The 21,755-nt window shown below is 33.3% G+C and overlaps 2 protein-coding genes across 4 annotated transcripts in view; one reads left to right on the top strand and one right to left on the bottom strand.

Annotated features, from left to right (window-relative positions):
• The window catches only part of LOC127737937 (tubulin epsilon and delta complex protein 1-like), a 61,785-nt gene that overhangs the window by 32,119 nt on the left and 7,911 nt on the right, over nucleotides 1-21,755 (top strand). For 2 of the 3 annotated variants that reach the window (XM_052248899.1, XM_052248900.1), the window contains exons 7-12: nucleotides 15,441-15,540; nucleotides 16,079-16,287; nucleotides 17,229-17,393; nucleotides 18,133-18,231; nucleotides 20,010-20,096; nucleotides 21,441-21,623. In XM_052248899.1, the coding sequence (XP_052104859.1) occupies nucleotides 15,441-15,540; nucleotides 16,079-16,287; nucleotides 17,229-17,393; nucleotides 18,133-18,231; nucleotides 20,010-20,096; nucleotides 21,441-21,623 (843 nt within the window). Of the gene's footprint in view, nucleotides 1-9,390; nucleotides 9,568-15,440; nucleotides 15,541-16,078; nucleotides 16,288-17,228; nucleotides 17,394-18,132; nucleotides 18,232-20,009; nucleotides 20,097-21,440; nucleotides 21,624-21,755 lie in introns of those variants that run through there. The other variant, XM_052248898.1, reaches the window with a different exon arrangement.
• LOC127737952 (UPF0696 protein C11orf68 homolog) lies at nucleotides 261-9,192 on the bottom strand. Its single transcript, XM_052248924.1, has 4 exons — nucleotides 9,110-9,192; nucleotides 5,496-5,547; nucleotides 4,978-5,143; nucleotides 261-1,141 (listed from the first exon to the last, which is right to left on the bottom strand). The coding sequence occupies exons 3-4, from the start codon at nucleotides 5,139-5,141 to the stop codon at nucleotides 583-585; spliced, it is 723 nt and encodes a 240-aa protein (XP_052104884.1). The 5' UTR covers nucleotides 5,142-5,143; nucleotides 5,496-5,547; nucleotides 9,110-9,192; the 3' UTR covers nucleotides 261-582.

Below are 21,755 nucleotides of genomic sequence, written 5' to 3'. Positions count from 1 at the left end.
ATTTTTATTTTCTGTTCTCTACTTAAGTTAGCCTCAACCAAATGTGATGAGACTTACACACAATGCTTATTACCACAAAACTCAGATCAAGTTCAAATTTGGGTAGTGTCAATTTTACTGTTCTTCAGTTATGTCCCTTTATAACTATATGATATGCAAGCGGGGGCATCATCTGTGTCCACATGTGGACACTATCCACATTTATTTAATATTGTCTTATCTGTACATTCTAATAGTTATCAAAAACATAAACAAACTCATTGACATTAATATTTTTATAGATCTTATATTGCTGTGAAATGTTTTCTTCTTATATATCTACTATAATTTTCAAGTTAATATCCAAACACTCTAAAATGGGAAAGTATCCTCCTTAAAGACAACTGCTGTAAGGAGACCTCATGATTTTGACAGATGATGAAAATAATTAGTACTGGAATATCCCTTTGAAAAAGTTTATGGAGGACATCTATGACAAATGTTAAATGATGTACATAAGGATCTAAGTAAAAACGGCCTCTATTAAAGACGATGTAGGGACTATTGTATTTTCTTCAGTAAAGCTAATAATTTGATCTACATTTATCTGTGACCTGGTGCACTAGAAAAGTCAATTTTGGATTTTCCAGATATGACATCATATTCACTACGATACACTGTGGGTCGTAGATCCCATGGATTATTACGATAAACTCCTAAATAGGTGTAAACATCTGGCTTATACATCAGTGGACATTTTATACCAATTTTTCTTAGTCCATGTTCACAGTCCATAACTTCCTCCTCATTCAAATAATTATCATTATATACACAAACTACATGTTCAAACTTGTCGTTGTTTTCAGCACAGTCATCATATGGAGAAACCTTGGCACTTTCACAAGGAATTTCCCCCTTAACAATAGCCTTAGCAACAATACTCCATAAATGGTCAGCTTTTGCACCAGAATCAACATGGAACAGCCATTTCCCATGTGTAACTTTAAATATTCTGGCTAAATCAGAAATTGTCTCCACATTGATGGGTCTGTTAGATTTCTGAATTTCCTCCCACATTTGATGTAATCCTCTGAGGTCACCCAATCCTTCCACTTTTTCAACTTGGTTTCCCCTGACACATATCCAACCAACTCCCTTTGATCTAAAATAATCAAACTCAATATGGTCAAAAAATTAATCAAGTTTCATTTCATGTACAATGTATTACTTTTTAAGAAATTTTTACACTGGTGATGTACCTATTACTTTAGGGCAAAGGAATGCTGGCAGAGGGTGGTGACACAGGGGTGCTCATGTTTCAAACCCCGCTTTGGTTGTAATTTTTTCCAATTTCCAATTTTAATTACCTTCTTTTGTGCCAGATCCCACTTTTTTTAGTCCTTATATCCCACATCCCCACTTTTATACCCCTATATCCTACATCCTAAAAGTGTGTCACCCCACTCCTGACAAGTTAAAAGAGAATATGTCAAATAAAAGACTTTAAAATTGGTATTTGCTGCTTCTCTACTGGTCGGATTAGAGTCATAATAATCTGTCCAGGCCTGGTGACTTGCCTTCCTGCAGACTGTAACCCATTGAATTAGCATGTCACAAATATGTTTCACCATGTCAGTCTAGTACAAAGCAGATTTATCATATAGCATTAACACATTTTTTTATCATGAATGCATTTGATTTGCTGCCAGACATTAAACAGCCATCCATCATCGTCCAAAGAATGCATTATAAAATTCATGCTGAGGGAGATAACTCCAATTATATCCTATGGAATATTGTAAAATGAATATCAATTATCTTTCCTGGTATTAATAAAATATTTAGGCAGTAAATTGAAAATTATTGAATCCTTTCATCTACACCAATATTGCACATGATTGGCAAAAATAAACATTTGTATATAGATATAAGAAGATGTGGTATGAGTGCCAATGAGACAACTCTCCATCCAAGTCAAAATTTATAAAAGTTAACCTTTGTAGCCTTTCATGAGATGTATCAAATTTTTTGTTATTTTGCAAGGTTCTTATATGAACTTCTATGTATGTATAAGATGTAGAAAGATTTGAGAAAAAGCAGTATGAAAGTTAACAGAAGACCAAGAAACATTTAAACTGTGCAATATGACCACTTTAACATGTTTAACATAAACAATATAAAGATAAGAAGATGTGGTATGATTGCAAATGAGATAACTATCCACCAGAGACCAAATGACGTATATCTAGGAAATTATAGGTCATTGATACTTCCTTCAACAATGAGCACAACCTGTACCGTATTGTAAGCTATAAAAGGCCCCAACATGAAAAAATGTAAAACAATTCAAGACAAATACCCTGATTAATGTACTTAACTAGAAACTAAAAACAAATAAGATAGACAACAATCAAAGACAACCACTGAAAACTTGTTTATGAGCACTAAACCCTATGCAGGTTGTAACATAAGAACAAACTGTAAACACCAGTTGAAAAAGGCTTGACCCACCAGATCTACATAAAGCAACCAAAAAAAAATATATAGCTTCTACAGGCAGCTCCCAAATAGGGTGTGAAAACTGATCCATATCACTGCATCATACAGTGATATATTTCACTGCCAAAAAGTAACCAACAAGGTCATCTTGAATGAGGTCTTAATAATGTTTGTGGAATTCATCATTTGGTCTAAACCATTTCAAATTAAAAAAAAGTTACATGTTGAAAACTGTATGTTGACTTTCATATGTCTATTTTTGGCTGTTTGTGATTGTTGGTTGTTTAAGAAATAATTCATGGAAGCCATAGATTTGTTGGACATTTACACACGGCCCAGGCTATGTGTAAATGTCCAACAAATCTATGGCTTCCATGAATTATTTCGATTCTAATAGGACAAATACTAAGTACGGCAATTTATAAACTGAAGCGTAGGTAAGATTGCCGTGGGTATGGCTGTTCTAATTTACCCCCTGTAAGATAAAAGCTACATATTTCAAATAAATCTAAGTCTTGCATGGATTATTTCTTAAATAACCACTGCAAAAATGTGTTCAATCCTTATAATTCTTAACCCAAACCTTTTTTTTTAGCTCACCTGGCCCGAAGGGCCAAGTGAGCTTTTCTCATCACTTGGTGTCCGTCGTCCGTCGTCGTTAGCTTTTTACAAAAATCTTCTCCTCTGAAACCACTGGGCCAAATTTAACCAAACTTGGCCACAATCTTCATTAGGGTATCTAGTTTAAAAAATGTGTCCGATGACCCTGCCAACCAACCAAGATGGCCGCCATGGCTAAAAATAGAACATAGGGGTAAAATGTAGATTTTGGCTTATATCTCTGAAACCAAAGCATTTAGAGTAAATCTGATATGGATAAAACTGATTATCAGGTCAAGATCTATCTGTCCTGAAATTTTCAGACAAATCTGACAATCTGTTGTTGGGTTGCTGCCCCTGAATTGGTAATTTTAAGGAAATTTTGCAGTTTTTGGTTATTATCTTGAATATTATTATAGATAGAGATAAACTGTAAACAGCAATAATGTTCAGCAAAGTAAGATCTACAAATAAGTTGTCATGACCAAAATTGTCAGTCGACCCCTTTAGGAGTTATTGCCTTTAATAGTCAATTTTTAACAATTTTTTGTAAATTTTTTTAATCTTTTACAAAAATCTTCTTCTCTGAAACTACTGAGACAAATTTAACCATATTTGGCCATAATCATTATTAGGGTATCTAGTTTAAAAAATTTGTCCGATGACCCCGCCTTCCAACCATCATGGCCGACTTGTTAAAAATAGAACATAGGGGTAAAATGCAGTTTTTGGTTTATGTCTCTGAAACTAAAGCATTTAGAGCAAATGTGACAGGTGGCAAAAATGTTCATCAGATTTAGATTTATCTGCCCTGAAATTTTCAGTCGAATCCGACAACCCGTTGTGGGGTTGCTGCCCCTGAGTTAGTAATTTTACAAAAATTTTGCAGTTTTTTGTTATTATCTTAGATATCATTATAATATCTAATATCTAATACTATTAATTATGATTTTAACCTTATTTTACATGATTTCCAAAGCATCAGTAAATACAGGTGAGCGACACAAGCTCTTGAGAGCATCTAGTTTTCTTTGGCTACTATTTACTGTCAAATCCACAATTGACATGTTGTAACTAAGGAGTGAGCCTCCATGTTGACTTGCTGAAATCCACAAATTTGCGAATGATGCAATAGAATGGAATTGAAACAACACCTACCTCAAAACTCCATTTTAACGATATTATGCGAAATTAGGGTGTATACGTAACGGAAAACCTTCGACTAGAGAGTTTTCATTCGTATAACGTCATGTTATGACATGACGTTAATGCGCCAAGATCATTCATGAAATTTCGCGTTATTTTATTTTATTTTGATTTTATACATTTTTAAAGCTCTTGTGCATTACTTCTTTTTGTTATGCATTATAATAGGAATAACGGTTCTGTAGTTTCTTTTTCAATTTCAATTTGAACACAACGAAATCGAGTTTGCATACAGGTTACGATACATGTGGATTTACGTGGGAGGTAAAAAATAACAGCCATCAATATGCACATCTCTGAGTCTGCGCTAAGTATAGATATATCGAGAATTTTATCACGCTGTTGTTTACAAAGCGAAAGAAGCACGTCATATTAGAATATCACATTAATCATTTACCCCATTCGTAAAATTGAAAATGGAAATGGGGAATGTTTCAAAGAGACAACAACCCGACCAAAGAGCAGAATACAGCCTAAGGCCACTATATCTCCTTTTATTTCTTGAGTTTTCACTAAAAGTTTGATTTGAAAAATCAAGTCAGACTTATATTTCTTATAAAGTCAATTTTTTGGGGTTTTATACATCATGTACATATACTACCATTTACTGTGATTATAAAATTACTCCTTAGAAGTGTAAAGGACATGTAGGACTGCAACATAACCATGTGACTCACTTTTCACAAGCAATACCTGTAATGGCATGATGGTAAGTTTTTATTTAACCATTGTTCAAATATTTCATAAGGCTGGTGTCTCTGTCTGTAAGTTATCCATCTATCCATATCGGCTGCTAAAGCTTCTGCGGCTAATGACTCTGACTTGTACTGAGATGTAGACCAATCCATATTTTCCATGGCTAAAAAAAAAATCATAATTAGGTAATTTAATATATATTATAAATATCAATCTAATTGATACATCAAAATGATCATGAGTCTAGTTTGCTGGTCACTGTAGTGCAGAAAGGGCTTTTGGTATATCGCTGTGACATCATATATATACATTTCAAAACTGACATGTATGACAAGAAATTGCCAATATACCATTTATAAATATCAAATCAAGTACAAAAACATTTTTTTTAAGTCCGCAAGATATATTTAATAGATAACATAATAAAGCATGATGAGCTTAAATGAGTTTTTAAACAGACAAACAATGTAGAGCATGCATAATGCAGTGAGTTCCAAAGAATTGGAGCAGCATACCTTAACAAAGGTTTCCACACCTGACTGTATTTACTACAAGTTCTTTTTTTATCTGCAAAAGATAAGAATATTTAAATTCGTATGAGTCAGGATCAGAATATCTACACTTTCAGCATAAATATAACTTGATTGGGCTATATAAGTATAAAAATAAAATGTGTTATGATTGCAAATGGCAATGAGACAACTCTCCACCATGTCAATATATTACATTATGTCCCAGCCAGAGACCAAATGACATAGAAAATAACAACTAGAAGATCTATTGAGCTATCAAAAAATATTTCTTTGACATTTTACAAAAGAAATTTCAGTTTCTGCATTAATGGTAAGATCTATCATTGAATATGCGTGCCCAGTTTGGCAGATAACATCAATGGAAAATATGAAAAAAATGGAAGCTATACAAAGAAAAGGATTATCAGTTTGCCTTGGATTACCAGGAACGGCAGGTAGAAAAGCAATGGAAGTAGAGGCCAATATGCAACCAATCGACATTCGAATGGAAGAAATCTCAATCTGAGAAATAGCAAAAAATCAATAAAAAAACATAGCCAACCAATTGAACAACAGATGAAGGAGTATCTTACCAACAATGATACATATGAACGACAGGAATCACCATTTGGTAAGGCTATAAATCAAGCCATCGACATGCTTAAAGCAACAAAAGTAGATATCAAACTTATAGAGCCAGAGTTTACCTACAAGGCAGGAGCAGATTTTATGCTGATGAGAGCACCATTGAAGATACTGGAGCCTATTAGTAAGCTTGAAAAACAGAACTGTACAACAAACTGTCCAAAGCAAACAAATTGTACAAGAACTGATAGGAGGAAGCTCAGATTCATGAGTTTCATTCAGCATTTACAGATGGCTCTTGTCAGGGAAATCCAGGACCATATGGAGCAGGAGCAGTAATATATACTGAGAACCACCATGGAACCAGCTTAAAAAGACCAGTAGCTAGCAGAGGCTCCATACTCTTAGCTGAACTAGTTGCTATCCTTATGGTTTTGGAACACTGCATTTACACACTTTAAGAACAGTATACTGATGTAAAGATTCTATCAGATAGCCAGACAGCTGTTGGCATCCTGACTCTCAACTGGAAGTCAACTAACTACATTGACACTATCACAGACATTAAAGAAAGCATTGGGACCCTCCTGAGAGGCGGCATACAAACTACCCTATCTTGGATCCCAGGCCATGCTCATATAGCCGGGAACGAGATAGGAAGCAAAAGATTTAGCACAGGAGGCCTCAAGTCTAAATGACCAGTACAACGTCATAACAATGTCAGATGTGAGGAGTGCAGTTAGGATGTCAACAAAACTTAAACGACAAAATAGATGGACTAGAAGTGAAACTGGGAGACAACTACACGAATTAGTTCCTATTGTTGGTAAGGCCCATCTACTTGATTATCCAAATCCAGTTATCATGGTTATAGGAGGAATCATGTCAGAATTTAGAACAATAGATTAAACAAATACCGCCATCAGATAGACCAACCCCTCACGCCATACTGCGAATGTGGTGAATAAGAAAGCACAGAATACCTCCTACTTAATTGTATGAGATACCATCAGGAAAGAGAAGAAATTAAAAGACAGTTGGAGATACTAAACATCCCAATAGATCATCATACCCTACTAGCACCAGCAAAAAAGACATATGAGAGAACGATATTATAGAATATTTAAAGAGTTCAGGGCGATTTCAAGATACATTTAGGGGACGACCATTTGATATTCTGGGGGGGGGGGGGGGGGGGGGGGGGGGGGGCCAGGAGGATTTTGAAAATAAATAACTCAGCCTTGATAATAGCAAAAATGAATGATTTGTTCTGTGGTAGTTTGAAAATAAATAACCTGACTTACAATGTATTGAAAATAACTTGCCAGGTCTTTAAGCCATTTTATAAATGCTATTCTGAAGTATGAGATGGCACCAAATTCTTCCAAAATTCGTCTTTTTTCATATTTTTTTCGGGAAAAACTTCCCAAATCATTTAATATAATAAAAATATTGGTGTATTTGAAATGTTTGAAAATGGGTTTCATTTCACTTGAGGTATATTGTCTCGTGAACATTTACCTCACTTTCCGTAACTACATTGAGGCAAATGCCTCATGTTGGAAATTTCAAAACAAAAGCTTGTCTTCATCATTGTTCATATCAAATTGTTTTCACGGCAAGTGTCTTGCAAGAAGCAAGTTCTGCTCACCCTCTGACGTAGCCCCTGTTTTTTGAGATCCATGTTTCTCATTTATTTTTATTTTTCAGTGTTGATTGTCTATAATGTTTGTCGTTTTGTGTTTTATCTGTTCCTGGGTTTGTCTTTTGTTCATTGATTGCCCTTCTTTATGACTGTTCTCTTAGTGTTGCATTCTATTTGTAATTTAGTAATTATGTTTTTAACTTGAGTTTTATTATATTTAAGGACCTTCTGTCTGTTACAAACTACTTTAAATTGTATCCCAGTTAGGAACTACATCAAGTTGTAATTGAAATGTGTTATAAAAACTGATTTGACATAGTTATATCAATGAAAATCAGCCCCCTCTTAACTTAATTTGAAAAAAACATAATTGACAGGTATAAAAGGTTTTTCTGCAAACTGAAACATTTTTTGCTTTTTCCTACATATTGGTCTTTTGATGTTGTCCCTAAAAACTAAAAGTCTTACACTGAATCTATATATTTTGCTTTGAAACCAGAATATTGTCAAAAAATTAAAACAGAACTTCAATTTACTTGCGTTTCAGATTAAGAAAGGGTCTGGGAAACGTGCATAATGCATGATTTTGCGCCATTTTTTCTATAGCTTCTTGGGCCTTCAGCGAACCCCAGACTCTTCGCTGATTTTTTTTTCGCCTCGTTCCACTCGGCGAAAATTTTTGACAACTTTTAAAAGAGGCTAGTTACAGCCCAGCTTTAATACCTTGTACGTATGCAATATATGCAGTTTGCAATTCAGAAGATTAACTTCCAGAGGATGATATGATTAATTCTGATTGACTTAATTGACTATGTTATTTATTTAAGAATTTAAAAATTGTATGTTTTCAAATATCATAAATATAATTGTGAAAATAGATAATATGTCCCTTGTTTTAATGAAAATGAAAAATCATGCTTCAACAGTGCAGAAAATAAATAATCTGTCCTTTTGGTCCACAAAAATAAATAACCCATCCAAAACAAATCCTCCTGCCCCCCTCCCCCCCCCCCCCCCCCAGAATATCAAATGGTTGTCCCCTTAGCCCTGAAGAATCCTGATCCTGTACCTAAACAAATTAACCTAAGTACAGCGTGACATTACTCCGAGAAATTATAGTACTAAGATGAAACAAACAAACACAAAGAGACTAGTTGTGTCAATATATTGACCTTAGGTTCAGGATCAGGAATACTTGAAAGTGCAGTCTAAAACTTTACAGGCATTCTAACATTCTAAAAGAATTAATATTTCAATGTAAAAAAATCAACTTTTTTTCATGAGTTTTTGTAGAGAATTTTTTTCTTCACACTCTTAGTAAACGTTTATGAGCTTCGGTCCTTGTTTGGAAGATGACTCTTCTAGGGGCTTTTTTGTCTCAAAATACCTTTTCGTATCTCAAATATTTCTATTTGGTGGATAGACACACAAATTATGAAGATAACAGTTCTTACTTTCACTTTTGTTTTTAAATCAGTTACTGTACGTGATACTCATCATCATTGTGTTTTTTTTATTATTATTTAATACCTAATCATGAACTATATTTTGAATTATTTAATACATCTTTATTTAAATGAATATTATTGAAATAGCAAATTTTGTAATACTACAAATTAAAACTTTTACGAGGAACATCATTGTCGAAATAAATATTCAATCAACTTCCGGTTTGTGGTTAAAAAAAAAGACCAAAAACATTTACCAGTAGATTTTTGTGCTAATCTATGCATGGCACAAGTCAGGGAAACAATTGAACTTTTAGTGAAAGTTCTGAGAGAAAATGGAACGTCAAAGATAAAAGCTGAAAGCTTTAGACTTGCTAAATTTAACAATGACACTGCTGTAAGTGTTACAAACTTTAAAATTTTTGTAATAGTTTTCCTATTTAATTTTATGGTCGTTTGGTACATTTTTGTAAATCTGAATGCAAATGTATTTGCTGTATTTCATTTAAAGCCTACATCTCGAATGAGAAAGGTAAATATGCTAGATACACTTACTGGAGGTGTTACGAGTCACGAGATGATTAGAGCTATTAAATTTCTCCTTGGACTTTGATAATATTTTTGTACGTTTCTGCAATAAAATTTATCGACAGGTTGTAGGTATTCATATGGAATCCGGGTCCGTTCACCCTGATTCACGTTCATCCTAGTACCTGTTTGCCCTGGGTCTGTTCGCCATAATTCCTGTTCGCACTGAGTCTGTTCCGCTCAGTGTTCGCCCTGATTTCTATTTTATTTTGTTGTCTTGTATAGTATAAATTATTTGAATATTAATTATGTTAAAGTTTGTTGAAAATTTCGCTGAATATTTATGTTGTATTGCTGCTACCAGATAATTATTTTTCTTTTGATTTGCATTAAATATTCTTGCCAGAATATTCATCATTTTGAATGTGGGCAGTATTTTGAAGAAGAAAAAAAAGTGTTCAGAAACTGGAGACCAAGTTATCTGTATAAATTTATCTTTTTTGAAACCTTGTAACGATTTCAAAACAATCCAAACAGGTTTTTACAAGATCCAACTCACTCAACACCTTGATATCAAAGACGCCAAGCGGCGAAAACAATTTCCCTTTAATGTCTTACAATTCTTACATCATTGTTTTAACTCATTCCAAGCTGACTTGTTTATTTAAAAAAAAACAATTTCATTATTAAACCATTGAAAACAATACATGTAACTACAACAATCAGTGAGATCAAAGACATCGTAATCATATCTAATCAGCATTCTAAATTTCAAAACTTTGAATTTTCAGAATACAAAGCCTTTTCCACCTCAGGAATAGATTACCTTAGCTTACCTTTGATATTAATATTTGTTCTTAAATTAGGGCGAACAGACTCTATGGGCGAACGGACTCAGGGCGAACGGACCCAGGGCGAACATGCATGTAATGAGGGCGAACGGACCAGATACCATTTATATGCACCAATTGTGCCCCTTTTATAGCAGACTTGTTCTTGTACTGTTATGAATCACAGTTTATGACCAAACTCAGTAAAGACCGTCTTAATTGCATTTAATCATACCTTCCAACCTCTGAAACCTTCAAAGAGGGAGATCTCCCCCCTCAGCTATGATAGCTGAGAGGGAGATTTTGCGTAAATGAAATTTTCAAGTTAAATATATGACCTGTTTACGTATTCTTCTACAAACATGTTGACAAAATTAAACACCAATAAGAGTTAATAAATATACATTATTTCTTCAATTCATGGTTATAATCTATACAAGGTGGTTTTTTTTTAGCCTTTTTCAATACCTCCGAGTCTCATAACTCATAACATTCCATATTTTGATTTTGTTGTGAGTCTCACACTAAGCATGCTTTCAAACATCGTCTAGACCACCAGAAGAAATTGATTGAACACGATGTGCAAAAAGATTCATTGCCAAGTGAACTTGGTCGTAAAAATTGAAAATCTTTCATTCAAATCTGCTTGACATTTCGATTTGCGGTTATCTATTTCTTTTTTTTACACTGCCGCTTGGTCCAGACAAAGACCTCTGACATAGCAGAACTGAATTTCAATTACTTGTAATCGAACATAAAATCTACTGACCAAAGTTTTCAAATGATCGCGGATTGTTTATTTATTTCTATTGAAAGTAATGAAAAAGACAGACAATTACGAACGCGGGTTATTCCATGTCAAAATATCTGAAAGCGGGAGATTCTTTACTCCCGCGCAGGAGCAGACCTACAAGTGATAGATTTCTGGAATTTTGTCGTTTGCGCAGGAGACTCCCGCTCAAAACAGGAAGGTTGGCAGGTATGATTTGATTAATAGATTAAACAACACTTACAGCTATCTGATATGGTAATATTTTTTCGATAAAATAATCAAGAATTTTCAAAATATACTGCCAAAATTTACCCAAAGGAACTTACTTTAAATAAATCAAATATAAATGGTAATAACTGTCTTTTCCTAGATTAAGATATTTCAGTTTTACATGGGAAACTCTTACTCTAAAATTTATTACAAAAGGGACGAATTTGCGTTCCCTATTGTTAATTTTCCTCTGGCACCATCTTAATCGTATGGTGTTTATATATATCACGACTCGTTCGCTATGCCCGTGTCTGTTGTGACGTTTTGGATTTCAATAAACGTAATCTATGTATTACTGGAAATTATTAAGTCAGGGATTTCATTACCACAAATTATTTAAAACCTTAACTAAATTCTATAGATATAAAGATTTGGTTTGGAAGTTTGGTTGTACCAGTAGAAAACTTAGTTCAAACGGGATAACACATCCTAATTTTTTACGGAGATGTCGTTTACCGAGCCCAGAAATTTAGATACGATCTGGGTAAACTTATCGATCATTTAAGTAAACATATTCTAATTATATATAAAAGGTTACCAATTTAACATTATAATTAGATATTTGAATATTGTTTTGATTGGTATAAATATTGACTTTGTTATCAGTTAATTAAAATCAAATCACTCAAAAACAATTGGAGATAAGGAATTTATTTCCCCCCACTCATTACCTCTATCACACGTAAATTGTATATTTGTGTCATTGAATTGGCTTGGCGCATGAAAATATTTTTTGTTTAATGCAAAAAAATGTACTCCATGAAACTTGCTATCTGATAAAAAATAAACTACATAAATATCTTATTATCATCATGATTATCCAAATGAATGTTTTGTGTTTATTATTAGCTCACCTGGCCCAAAAGGGCCAAGTGAGCTTTTCTCATCACTTGTTGTCCGTCGTCCGTTAACTTTTACAAAAATCTTCTCCTCTGAAACTACTGGACCAAATTAGACCAAACTTGGCCTAAATCATCCTTAGGGTATCTAGTTTTAAAAATGTATCCAATGACCCCGCCCATCAACCAAGATGGCCCCCATGGCTAAAAATAGAACATGGGGGGGGGGGGGGGGGGGGGGGTAAAATGCAGTTTGGCTTATACCTCTGAAACTAAAGCATTTAGAGCAAATCTGACAATGGGTAAAAATGTTCATCAGGTCAAGTTCTATCTGCCCTGAAAATTTCAGACACATCAGACAACCTGTTGTTAGGTTGCTGCCCCTGAATTGGTAATTTTAAGGAAATTTTGCAGTTTTTCGTAAGTTTTTGTAATGTTTTACAAAAATCTTCTCCACTTAATCTACTGGGCCATATAGAAGTAAACTAAGCCACAATTTTCAATAGGGTATCTTGATTGAAAATTGTATCTGATGACCCTGTACATGTCATCCAACCAACATGGCCACCATGACTAAAAATAGAACATAGGGGTTTACTATAGAAGTCTATGGGAAAATTGTAAAAAAACAATTTCAAATGGTCACAATTTAAAAACTTATTTAGATAATGATAAGGGTTCTTCAGTAACTATTGTAAGACTGCAATGGGATGACCTGCTTTAAATTCAACTACTGGGCCGAATTAAACCAAACTTGGCCTCAATCATTATTAGTGTATCTAAAACTATTTGTTATTATTTTTAACCATATTTTACATGATTTCCAAAATCACAGTAGATACAGGTGAGCGACACAGGCTCTTGAGAGCCTCTAATTTAATTTAACGATGAACGCGAGGTGAAAATAAATATTTTTGAAGTCGAGCCGGTTTGTGTTATTATGCGGCCATCTTGTTTACATTGGTTACAAAAAAAAAGTTCCGTCAACGTTGTCTATTGAAAAATAAATAACTGCAAGAGCCACTACCAGAAGCCCTCTCAACCAATCATAGAAATGTATTCCCTGATATGCAATTCATTTGTATATATGAACATATGCACATTCATGGCTCTACAATCTGTCGATACCTGTATCACAGCATTGCACAAGGTCATGTTTTTCTTTGACTGTTAATGACCATGATGACGTCTTTACACTAAATCCGATGGATGTTTGATGTGTACTGATTGATATTTTAGTCTTAGATGCATGATTTTTTTTATTAGTTGTTATTGGCTTTGAAATAGCTGTCAGTAACTGTGTGTACTCTCAGATCTGTACTTAGTGTCTTTTTGTTGTGGGGATGTATAAGTACCCTACCACATCCATGTTTTTGTTAGATGTATTTCCGAGCCCCCTGAAAAACCCTCTAAATCCGCCTCTGCATGTAATCTTTTACAAAAATTCATCCTACAACAGTTTACATACTTTCAACCAAGCTCTAAATGCCCGCGATTTCGCGGCTGTGTTCTAGTTGTTATATAAATAAAGAACATGAAAATGTCATGCATTGTTATATAAATAAAGAACATGAACATGACATGCATTGTTATATAAATACAGAACATAAATATGACATGCATTATAATATAAATACAGAACGTGAACATGACATGCATTGTTATATAAATGTTATCCTGCAATTGACCTTTCTACTATACAAATACAGGTAACCAAGAAGTGATTGATGTATGTATAGTATACATTCAAGTCTCCTGGTACATGTATCCTGCTTTTGTTGTTCACGCACATCACAGTTCAATTGGGGGTCCTCATCATGGTCCACGTTTAAGTCATGTCAAAACATTCATTGATTTTGATTGATTTTTGGTGTTTTAACGCCACTTTTAAGCACCGCTTTTGGGCTATTTCGTGGCGGCCAGTTTTTATTGGTGGAGGAAGCCGGAGTGCCCGGAGAAAACCACCGACCTTCGATAGGAAAACTGACAATCCTAGTCAATTAAGATTGGAGTCGAGTGCACCCGCACGAGCGGGGTTCGAACTCACAACCTCAGTGTTGACTGGCTAGTGATTACAGTAGTACATGTAACTACTTAGACCACTCAGCCACCGAGGCCCCTAAAACATTCATTGTTACATAGATATAAAACCCTTGAAAATGACTTACAATGTATAAATGTATATAAAGATCATAAAATTGACATGCATTGTAATATAGATAAAGAAAATGAAAATAACATGCATTGGTATAGGGGGAGGGTTGAGATCTCAAAAAACATGTTTAACCTGCCGCATTTTTGCGCCTGTCCAAAGTCAGGAGCCTCTGGCCTTTGTTAGTCTTTTATCATTTTTAATTTAAGTTTCTTGTGTATATTTTGGAGTTTAGTATGACGTCCATTATCACTGAACTAGTATACATATTTGTTTAAGGGCCAGCTGAAGGACGCCTCCGGGTGCGGGAGTTTCTCGCTGCATTGAAGACCCATTGGTGGCCTTCGGCTGTTGTCTGCTCTATGGTCGGGTTGTTGTCTCTTTGACACATTCCCCATTTCCATTCTCAATTTTATTATATATACAAAGAACATGCATACATGAAAATGACCTGCATTGTTATATAAATAAAGAACAGAAAATGATATACATTGTAATATAGATGAAGAACGTGAAAATGACATTCATTGTTATATATATAAAGAACATTAAAATGACATGCTTTGTTATGTAAATAAAGAACATGAAGATGACATGCATGAATATGATATTAAAACACATAACTATTTTCCCTGATATTCAGCACTGTTACAGTATAATTGCATTAAAGAAAAGGTAAAATACTGACTATGAGACAAATAAATGTATCTTTATATTACACGGTTGAACTTTTATCAGTTCTAACATGATGAAACAATTCAAACAATATTACTTTTCTTACACTTATAATGTGTATTGATGTGTTTTAGGTTATTCCGAACCATACTACAAAATGTATTGATACAAATAAATTATTAAGTTAAATCTTTCTATTTTCAGACTGAAACATTTTGGAGTTTGTTGTTTGAGTTGCTGTATTTTTGTAAATATGGTACAATTGATGAAGTGGCATTTAAAGCAAAAGCAGAACTATCCATAGGTATGTTTTTATATTTAAAGTTATTTTTGACAATTGTTCCTTTTAATAAGAGGTTTCATCAGTTAGTCACCAAATTTTTTTTTTTTTCTTATGGTTAGTCTTACTTTCAAGCTTTAAGGTTCAAAAGTAAGAAATTTAAACTTTATTGTGCATGCCCAAAATAGGAAGTATCTAGGGAGTTACTTTTATTGGCATAAAGAGTCAACATACAATAGTATGTGTATGTCAACACTCACTATGATACTATCACTATATAGGCTTCAATGTAAGGCTTTACCACATGCTGTGTACTGTCATCACTTTGCACATGGAGTATCCTTACATTTACAGTACTTGATTCAAGGTTGAGGTGAGTAATTTTTTAGAGAAAATGACTGTTAAAATAAATTATTCATCAACTCACAATGTATTGATAGTTCAAATTTCAGGGTGAATAATAAAAATAGGATTACCAGTACTCATTGCATTTTGGTTTTGGTTATGGAATTGCTCAAATAATTGTAATGATATGTCAAGATTGGTTTTTATTTCATTGTAGAAGAGTTGGTGGTCTATGTGAAACAAGAGATGCAGAGAAAAGGTTTCCTGTCACGAGAGTTTGCTTCTCTGCCTAATGACATGAGTAGTGGTAGTAGAGAAATATTATTAGGGTTTGCTTGGTTGCTTTGTAAAGAAGGTCTGATTGATAAATTTATGGAATCCTGCTCATCCCCACTAGATGAAGAAGATCCATCTTTCATGTATGAGGTTAGAATTAATAAAACAGCAATATCAATACAAATGTACCTTTTTATTATTAAAAATACATTATAATAAATCATATCAATTTTTACATCGGATGACCGTGAGGGCATTCCAGTGTATTGCTGCCACAGACATTTCTACCCACGTGACTTTCATTTTTTACTGATAACCGAACGCAAAATAACATTCCTTATCACTTGTTATATATCAATTTCATCAATAAATATTTGTGAAAATAATTTTTAAGAACATAGATTAATGATATGAAAATGTTTTGTTGTGAGAAATATATATACATGTATCAATAACAAATCAAGAATAATGAAAAATTTGTGTTAATGCATGTGGAAGAATATCTCAAGAACGTTTTGCAGGAAAATATGAATACCTTCTCCAATCCAATCTATTAGAAAAAATCAAATTATTACAGAAGAGTGTCCACCATGCACTTGCACTGCACTATTATTAGAATAGTAGAATAGAATGATATACAAATGGATGAAAATTATATATACATGTAACTGTTATATACAAATATTAATGTAATATATAACAACAAACCAGAGTATACTGATTTGTATCACTACAATATAATAGTTATTACGGTGAGGTTGAATTCTGTGTCATTTATTCATCATCCACACACAAACTTGTCTCAGAAAAAAATATATCTATGTACCTTAACCTCACTTTTGGGTATAGAGATGTGATTTTTTTTTCTGAGACAAGTGCTTTTGACCATCCACAAGAACTTGCGGTCATCCGATGTTCAGTACTTCCCTACTTTGATTTTGTATACTTTGAATGAATTAAAAAGGTATTAGTTTATAGGTAATGTTGATTATGTCCCCTATAGAATGCTGAAATCTATTTTTTGATTGACATCATAAGTGTTTGTTTGTATATTTTCACTGTCCACTGTACCAATATCATTTGTTTTCCAGTTTGAATTTGAAGATATGACCAAACCATCAAAGCAAATGCAGACACAAAGAGTTCTTTCCCCTGGACAGAAAGTTCAACATTTAAGACTTTTAAATGGTAAACTTAGATCTAATATTAGGCAGCTGCAGGCTTTACAGAGGGAAAAGACAAAGCTTCAAAACAGGGTTTGTTTAAGATAGGATTTGTTTTATCACTTCAATACTTATAAATGTTGCCATTTTCATATTGCTTGGCTCCTGACTTACTGCACAACCTCACAATAGCAAGTTTACATTTATTGGTTTTAAGAACAGTATTTTGTGGTTCATGCAGTTTTGAATTTGATAAATAGATATTTACAACATAGTTAGCCAATGCAATCAGTATAGCTCAGGTGATACATTTGAAATCAAATGAGCTAAGATTAACATGAGCTCCTGCTGAGCAACTTTGGTTTAAACATTTGATAATTTTTTTAAATAACTCAAAATTAAAATAGTAGTAGATTGACTGCAAATAACTTGAAATTGAAATTTCAATAAAAGTTAAGTTCTATCAATGTCTTTTGGCATTTTTATTTTCTGTCATTTGGGTGCTGTCCATTGATGTATAGTCCATGAGGAATATAAAATACATATCCCAAAAAGGGACAGAAATGAATGTTTCATAACCATTAAAACTTTTTTTTCCCCAATGTATATGTTGTAGATCCTACATTTAGTAGCTACATATCACTCTGTTTGTCTAACATCTGACTAGTTGACAACTTATTTTCATAATAAGAATCTCCCATTGTGGTACCAGTCAGGCAACACTACTCATTACTAATACCTCTGAACCTGCAGTTTCATAGTACATTGTATCTAAATCTTAATTTTGAACATTTTATAATATATTTATAAAGTTATTTTATTTATCTACTAGGTACATGATAGTACATATGGTGTATCACTGAACCCAGAGAGGAACCATTTGTCTGTTATGGAGGTCCATCTGTTAAAACACCCAGAGTTAATGAAAAAGGTTGGTCTAGCAATCATTGCATTCTAACTTGATTTTCACTTTTTTTGTATTCAAAATTTGGTTCAATAACTAACAGCTGGTAAGTAGTAGATATTAAATTAATTAATCAACTAATATGACGTTAATAGAAAAAAAAACAAAGGATATGGGGTATCCATTCATTGCACAAAATCAGTACATGCATAGCATTGCAAGTTTTAAGATGACCCCTAGCACTCAGGTTAGAGTGGAATTCTTTGCAAAATGATTCGTTTGTTTTACTTTACCCTGAATAATCCATTGTGATGTAATGAGAAGAAGACCATGCCTGATCACGTCACACAGAAAGAACAAAATTTTTATACACCAGTCAAAGACTTGACCTATTATAGAATAACATCATCTGTCCATACGCCTTTCCCTATATCAACACTTGTTACATCTTCGCTAGCCAAGGGTAGCGATCCACTTCCCTCCTCTCCGCCCTTGGTGGATTGAGATAGAATTTCGGAGACACAAGGTAATGATTTTTATTGGTTGCAGTCGAAACTCACTGCATCCAATCAAAAATCGCCTATAACATGATCCCGTGTAAATGTAGAAAGTGTATGTAAACAATTGCCACGTGCTTATTGTGCAACAAGTCTTTACATCCCTAAACATATGACTATATTTAGTGACAATTTGAATGTTTTTAATCAACTAATAGAAGTTCCTGTGTATGTTTCTTGCACAAATGCATTAATGTCAACGTATATTTTCGTTTCCTGCTTTACCAAGTGTGTAGAATCTAGACGCTACCGTGTTTTTACCTCCAAATTGAAGAGTTCAAGTGCTACCATTGATCAAGAATAATGTATTAGGAATGTGCGTGACTGTAATCTACCGATAGATGGCGCAACATTGTTATCACAAATGTTGGCTTAATCTGCCAAGGGTGGAGAGGAGGGAAGTGGATCTTAACCCTTGGCTAGCGAAGATGCACTTGTTATGATAACTCAAATTTGCATTTCACAATTCTCATGAAATTTTTCAACACTTTTAAGGTATTGTCAGAAGAAAGATCCCTTTCAATTTGGATGAATTTCAGTTTTTGTCATTCCAGATTTTTAGGTCTTTATTCATGAATTTGAAATTTTCTCAAATATTGTAAAATAACTTAACTTTGCTGTGATACTTTTTCCTGAAATTTTATGATGTAGCTAGAATTAATCATAGAAAGTTCCCTTTCAATTTTCATGATTTTCACCTTTGTCATTCAAAGTTATGGGACTTAATTCATTAAAAATTGAAAATTTTTCCCATATCATTAGTTATTCTAGTAAGCTTGGGTTGATTTTCCTAACAACTTTACTCTGTTGTTGAGATTAATAATTTGGCACAGCTGCTTATTGTTCAGTTCACGCAGGAAGAATGTCTAAGTTTGTCTTCATATTGTTTTTTAAAAACCATTAGAAAAGCGTATTCTTCATCTGTATCTTGTATAATATGATAATTCACAATTCTCAATTTTCAAATATTGTTATTGCTTAACAAGACTCATGATAAAAAAGTATGAAATAATATTATTGGCTGACCAAGTTTTTCATGATGCCAAACCTTATAATATTTTATGTTGTGATGTTATTAAATTTTTACATTTTGAAGACTGTAGTACATATTCAAAACAATGACACATACAAATTTTGTAAACAATCTGAGTGTTAGAAAAAAGAAATTAGATAGACACAACTTTTGAGATGTATAAGTGGATCATATACTCTCTCTCTTGCATTGTCTTACACTGATGTATTTTTTAGATATTAAAGTTGTTGGAAAAAGACAATGAAAGACTACAAAACATGTTGTCATGGAAAGATCAGGAGGAAGTCTTTTGGAAATGGATGGTAAACTAAATAGAACTAGAAAATTATCATGTTTATTAATTATTAGATATGAATGAGTGCACAAAAACTTATCTAAAACGTGATCCAGACTAAAACTGAAATACTGCTCAAACTAAAGTTTGGTATGAGTAAAATACATTGGATATCCTACTGATATTTGTTGGAAAAGAAGGTATATAAAGTGCTATTTTACAAGGTAACAGTCTGCAGGAAGACATATTACCCTACCGGGGCACATTATTCTGACTCCGAGCTGACCAGTCTTTGCTCTTACACCTTAATGCTGCCTGCTTAGCATAGAAGCAGCAAATACCAATTTTAAAGTCTTTGGTTTGAACTCTTGACCTCCCACACTCCAGACGAACTTGCTACCAGGAGACCACAAAGGCAGTTAATTAAATTGCAATTAATGTTACTATTCCAATAGAGCTATCATTTTGTGATGAAGATTGATGGCTGTTAAAATCCAGTGCCATCACTTGGTCTATGTCCTCATCTGTCTATCTTAAACTTTCAGATTTTCATGTTTCTGAAACCAAATGGCCAATTTTAAACAAACTTGACAAGAATGATGTATAGAAGTTCATCTACATCATTTAGTTCAGATTGGATAAAAAACGTGGCTACCTGAGGCAAACTTTGATTTGATTGGCCAATTTTCAAATGTCTTTTAAATTATAAGGCAAAATGTTTTTGAAACTTTAAAGGATTGATGAATTCAAGGTCCTCTACAAATGTTAGACACAAAGAAAAAAGAAGGTGAAATGTTTTGATATTTTAAAGGATTGATGTTTGGATGAGCCTTTACAAACCTTTATTTGAAGTTCATTTAGTGGCATAGTTCCCATTTAAACTTTGTGGAAAAAACATATTTTTATCTTTTACTCTGAATAGAATAAAATAGAATTAACATTGAATCATTTATGTCTGATTGGACGAAAAACAGACAAGGCCATTATTGATGCTGGTTGGCCAGTATAAAAAAATCTATTTTCTGAAACTATAATGCAAAATATTTTGAAATTATACAGAATTGATGACATTATTTTTTTCAACCAAAGTAATTTAGTTGAGTGATTCATGCTGCTTGGAGCATCTCTTTTTATGAGCACTGTTAAATGGAACCATGTTTTACATACAATTTCGATATGAAAAATAAAGGAATATTTAAGAAATTTCAAGTGCCAAAATCTGTATATGGTGTTTGACAAGGATATTTAACTTTAAAGTTACAAAAGATTAAAATTCAAGAAGGATTTATATTCTGAAAGAACAAATTTCTAAAACATGAATTTTCAGAAACAATAAGAAAAGAACATTTGAAATGTTTTTTTTATATTTAAGGAAAGCGTACTAGATCACAAACTGAAAGATAAAGTAGAGGACATGAGTCCTGGAAGGATGACATTTTACAACATACCGCCAGATGCTGTCGTCAAGATGGAGTCAGCTAAACAACAGCTAGAGGATGCCATTATGAAGTATGAACAAATAATTGAGGAGATTGAGGAAATATGGGAATCACAGGTAGAGTTATGTTATTGGTGTTTAAATAGAAAATAATTTTATAGAAGTGCAGTGCATAAATATTTCAATATTGTCTCTTTTACTGAGAGTCATACTTGGCAGATATAAGAATCAGTGGAAAGATTAAACAAA

Source organism: Mytilus californianus, unplaced genomic scaffold (genome assembly GCF_021869535.1).
Source record: "Mytilus californianus isolate M0D057914Y unplaced genomic scaffold, xbMytCali1.0.p SCAF_4, whole genome shotgun sequence".
NCBI classification, from domain to species: Eukaryota; Metazoa; Mollusca; class Bivalvia; order Mytilida; family Mytilidae; genus Mytilus; species Mytilus californianus.
Note: the sequence above shows the minus strand (reverse complement) of the source record. Positions and strands in the feature narration are given on the sequence as shown.

Bases quoted from the DNA above. Each gene is read 5' to 3' on its own strand.
- LOC127737952 (XM_052248924.1), bottom strand. From the start codon at position 5,141: ATGGAAAATATGGATTGGTCTACATCTCAGTACAAGTCAGAGTCATTA. The intron at 1,142-4,977 runs GTATTGCTTGTG...TGATTATTTTAG, and splicing joins TTACCATCATGCCATTACAG to ATCAAAGGGAGTTGGTTGGA.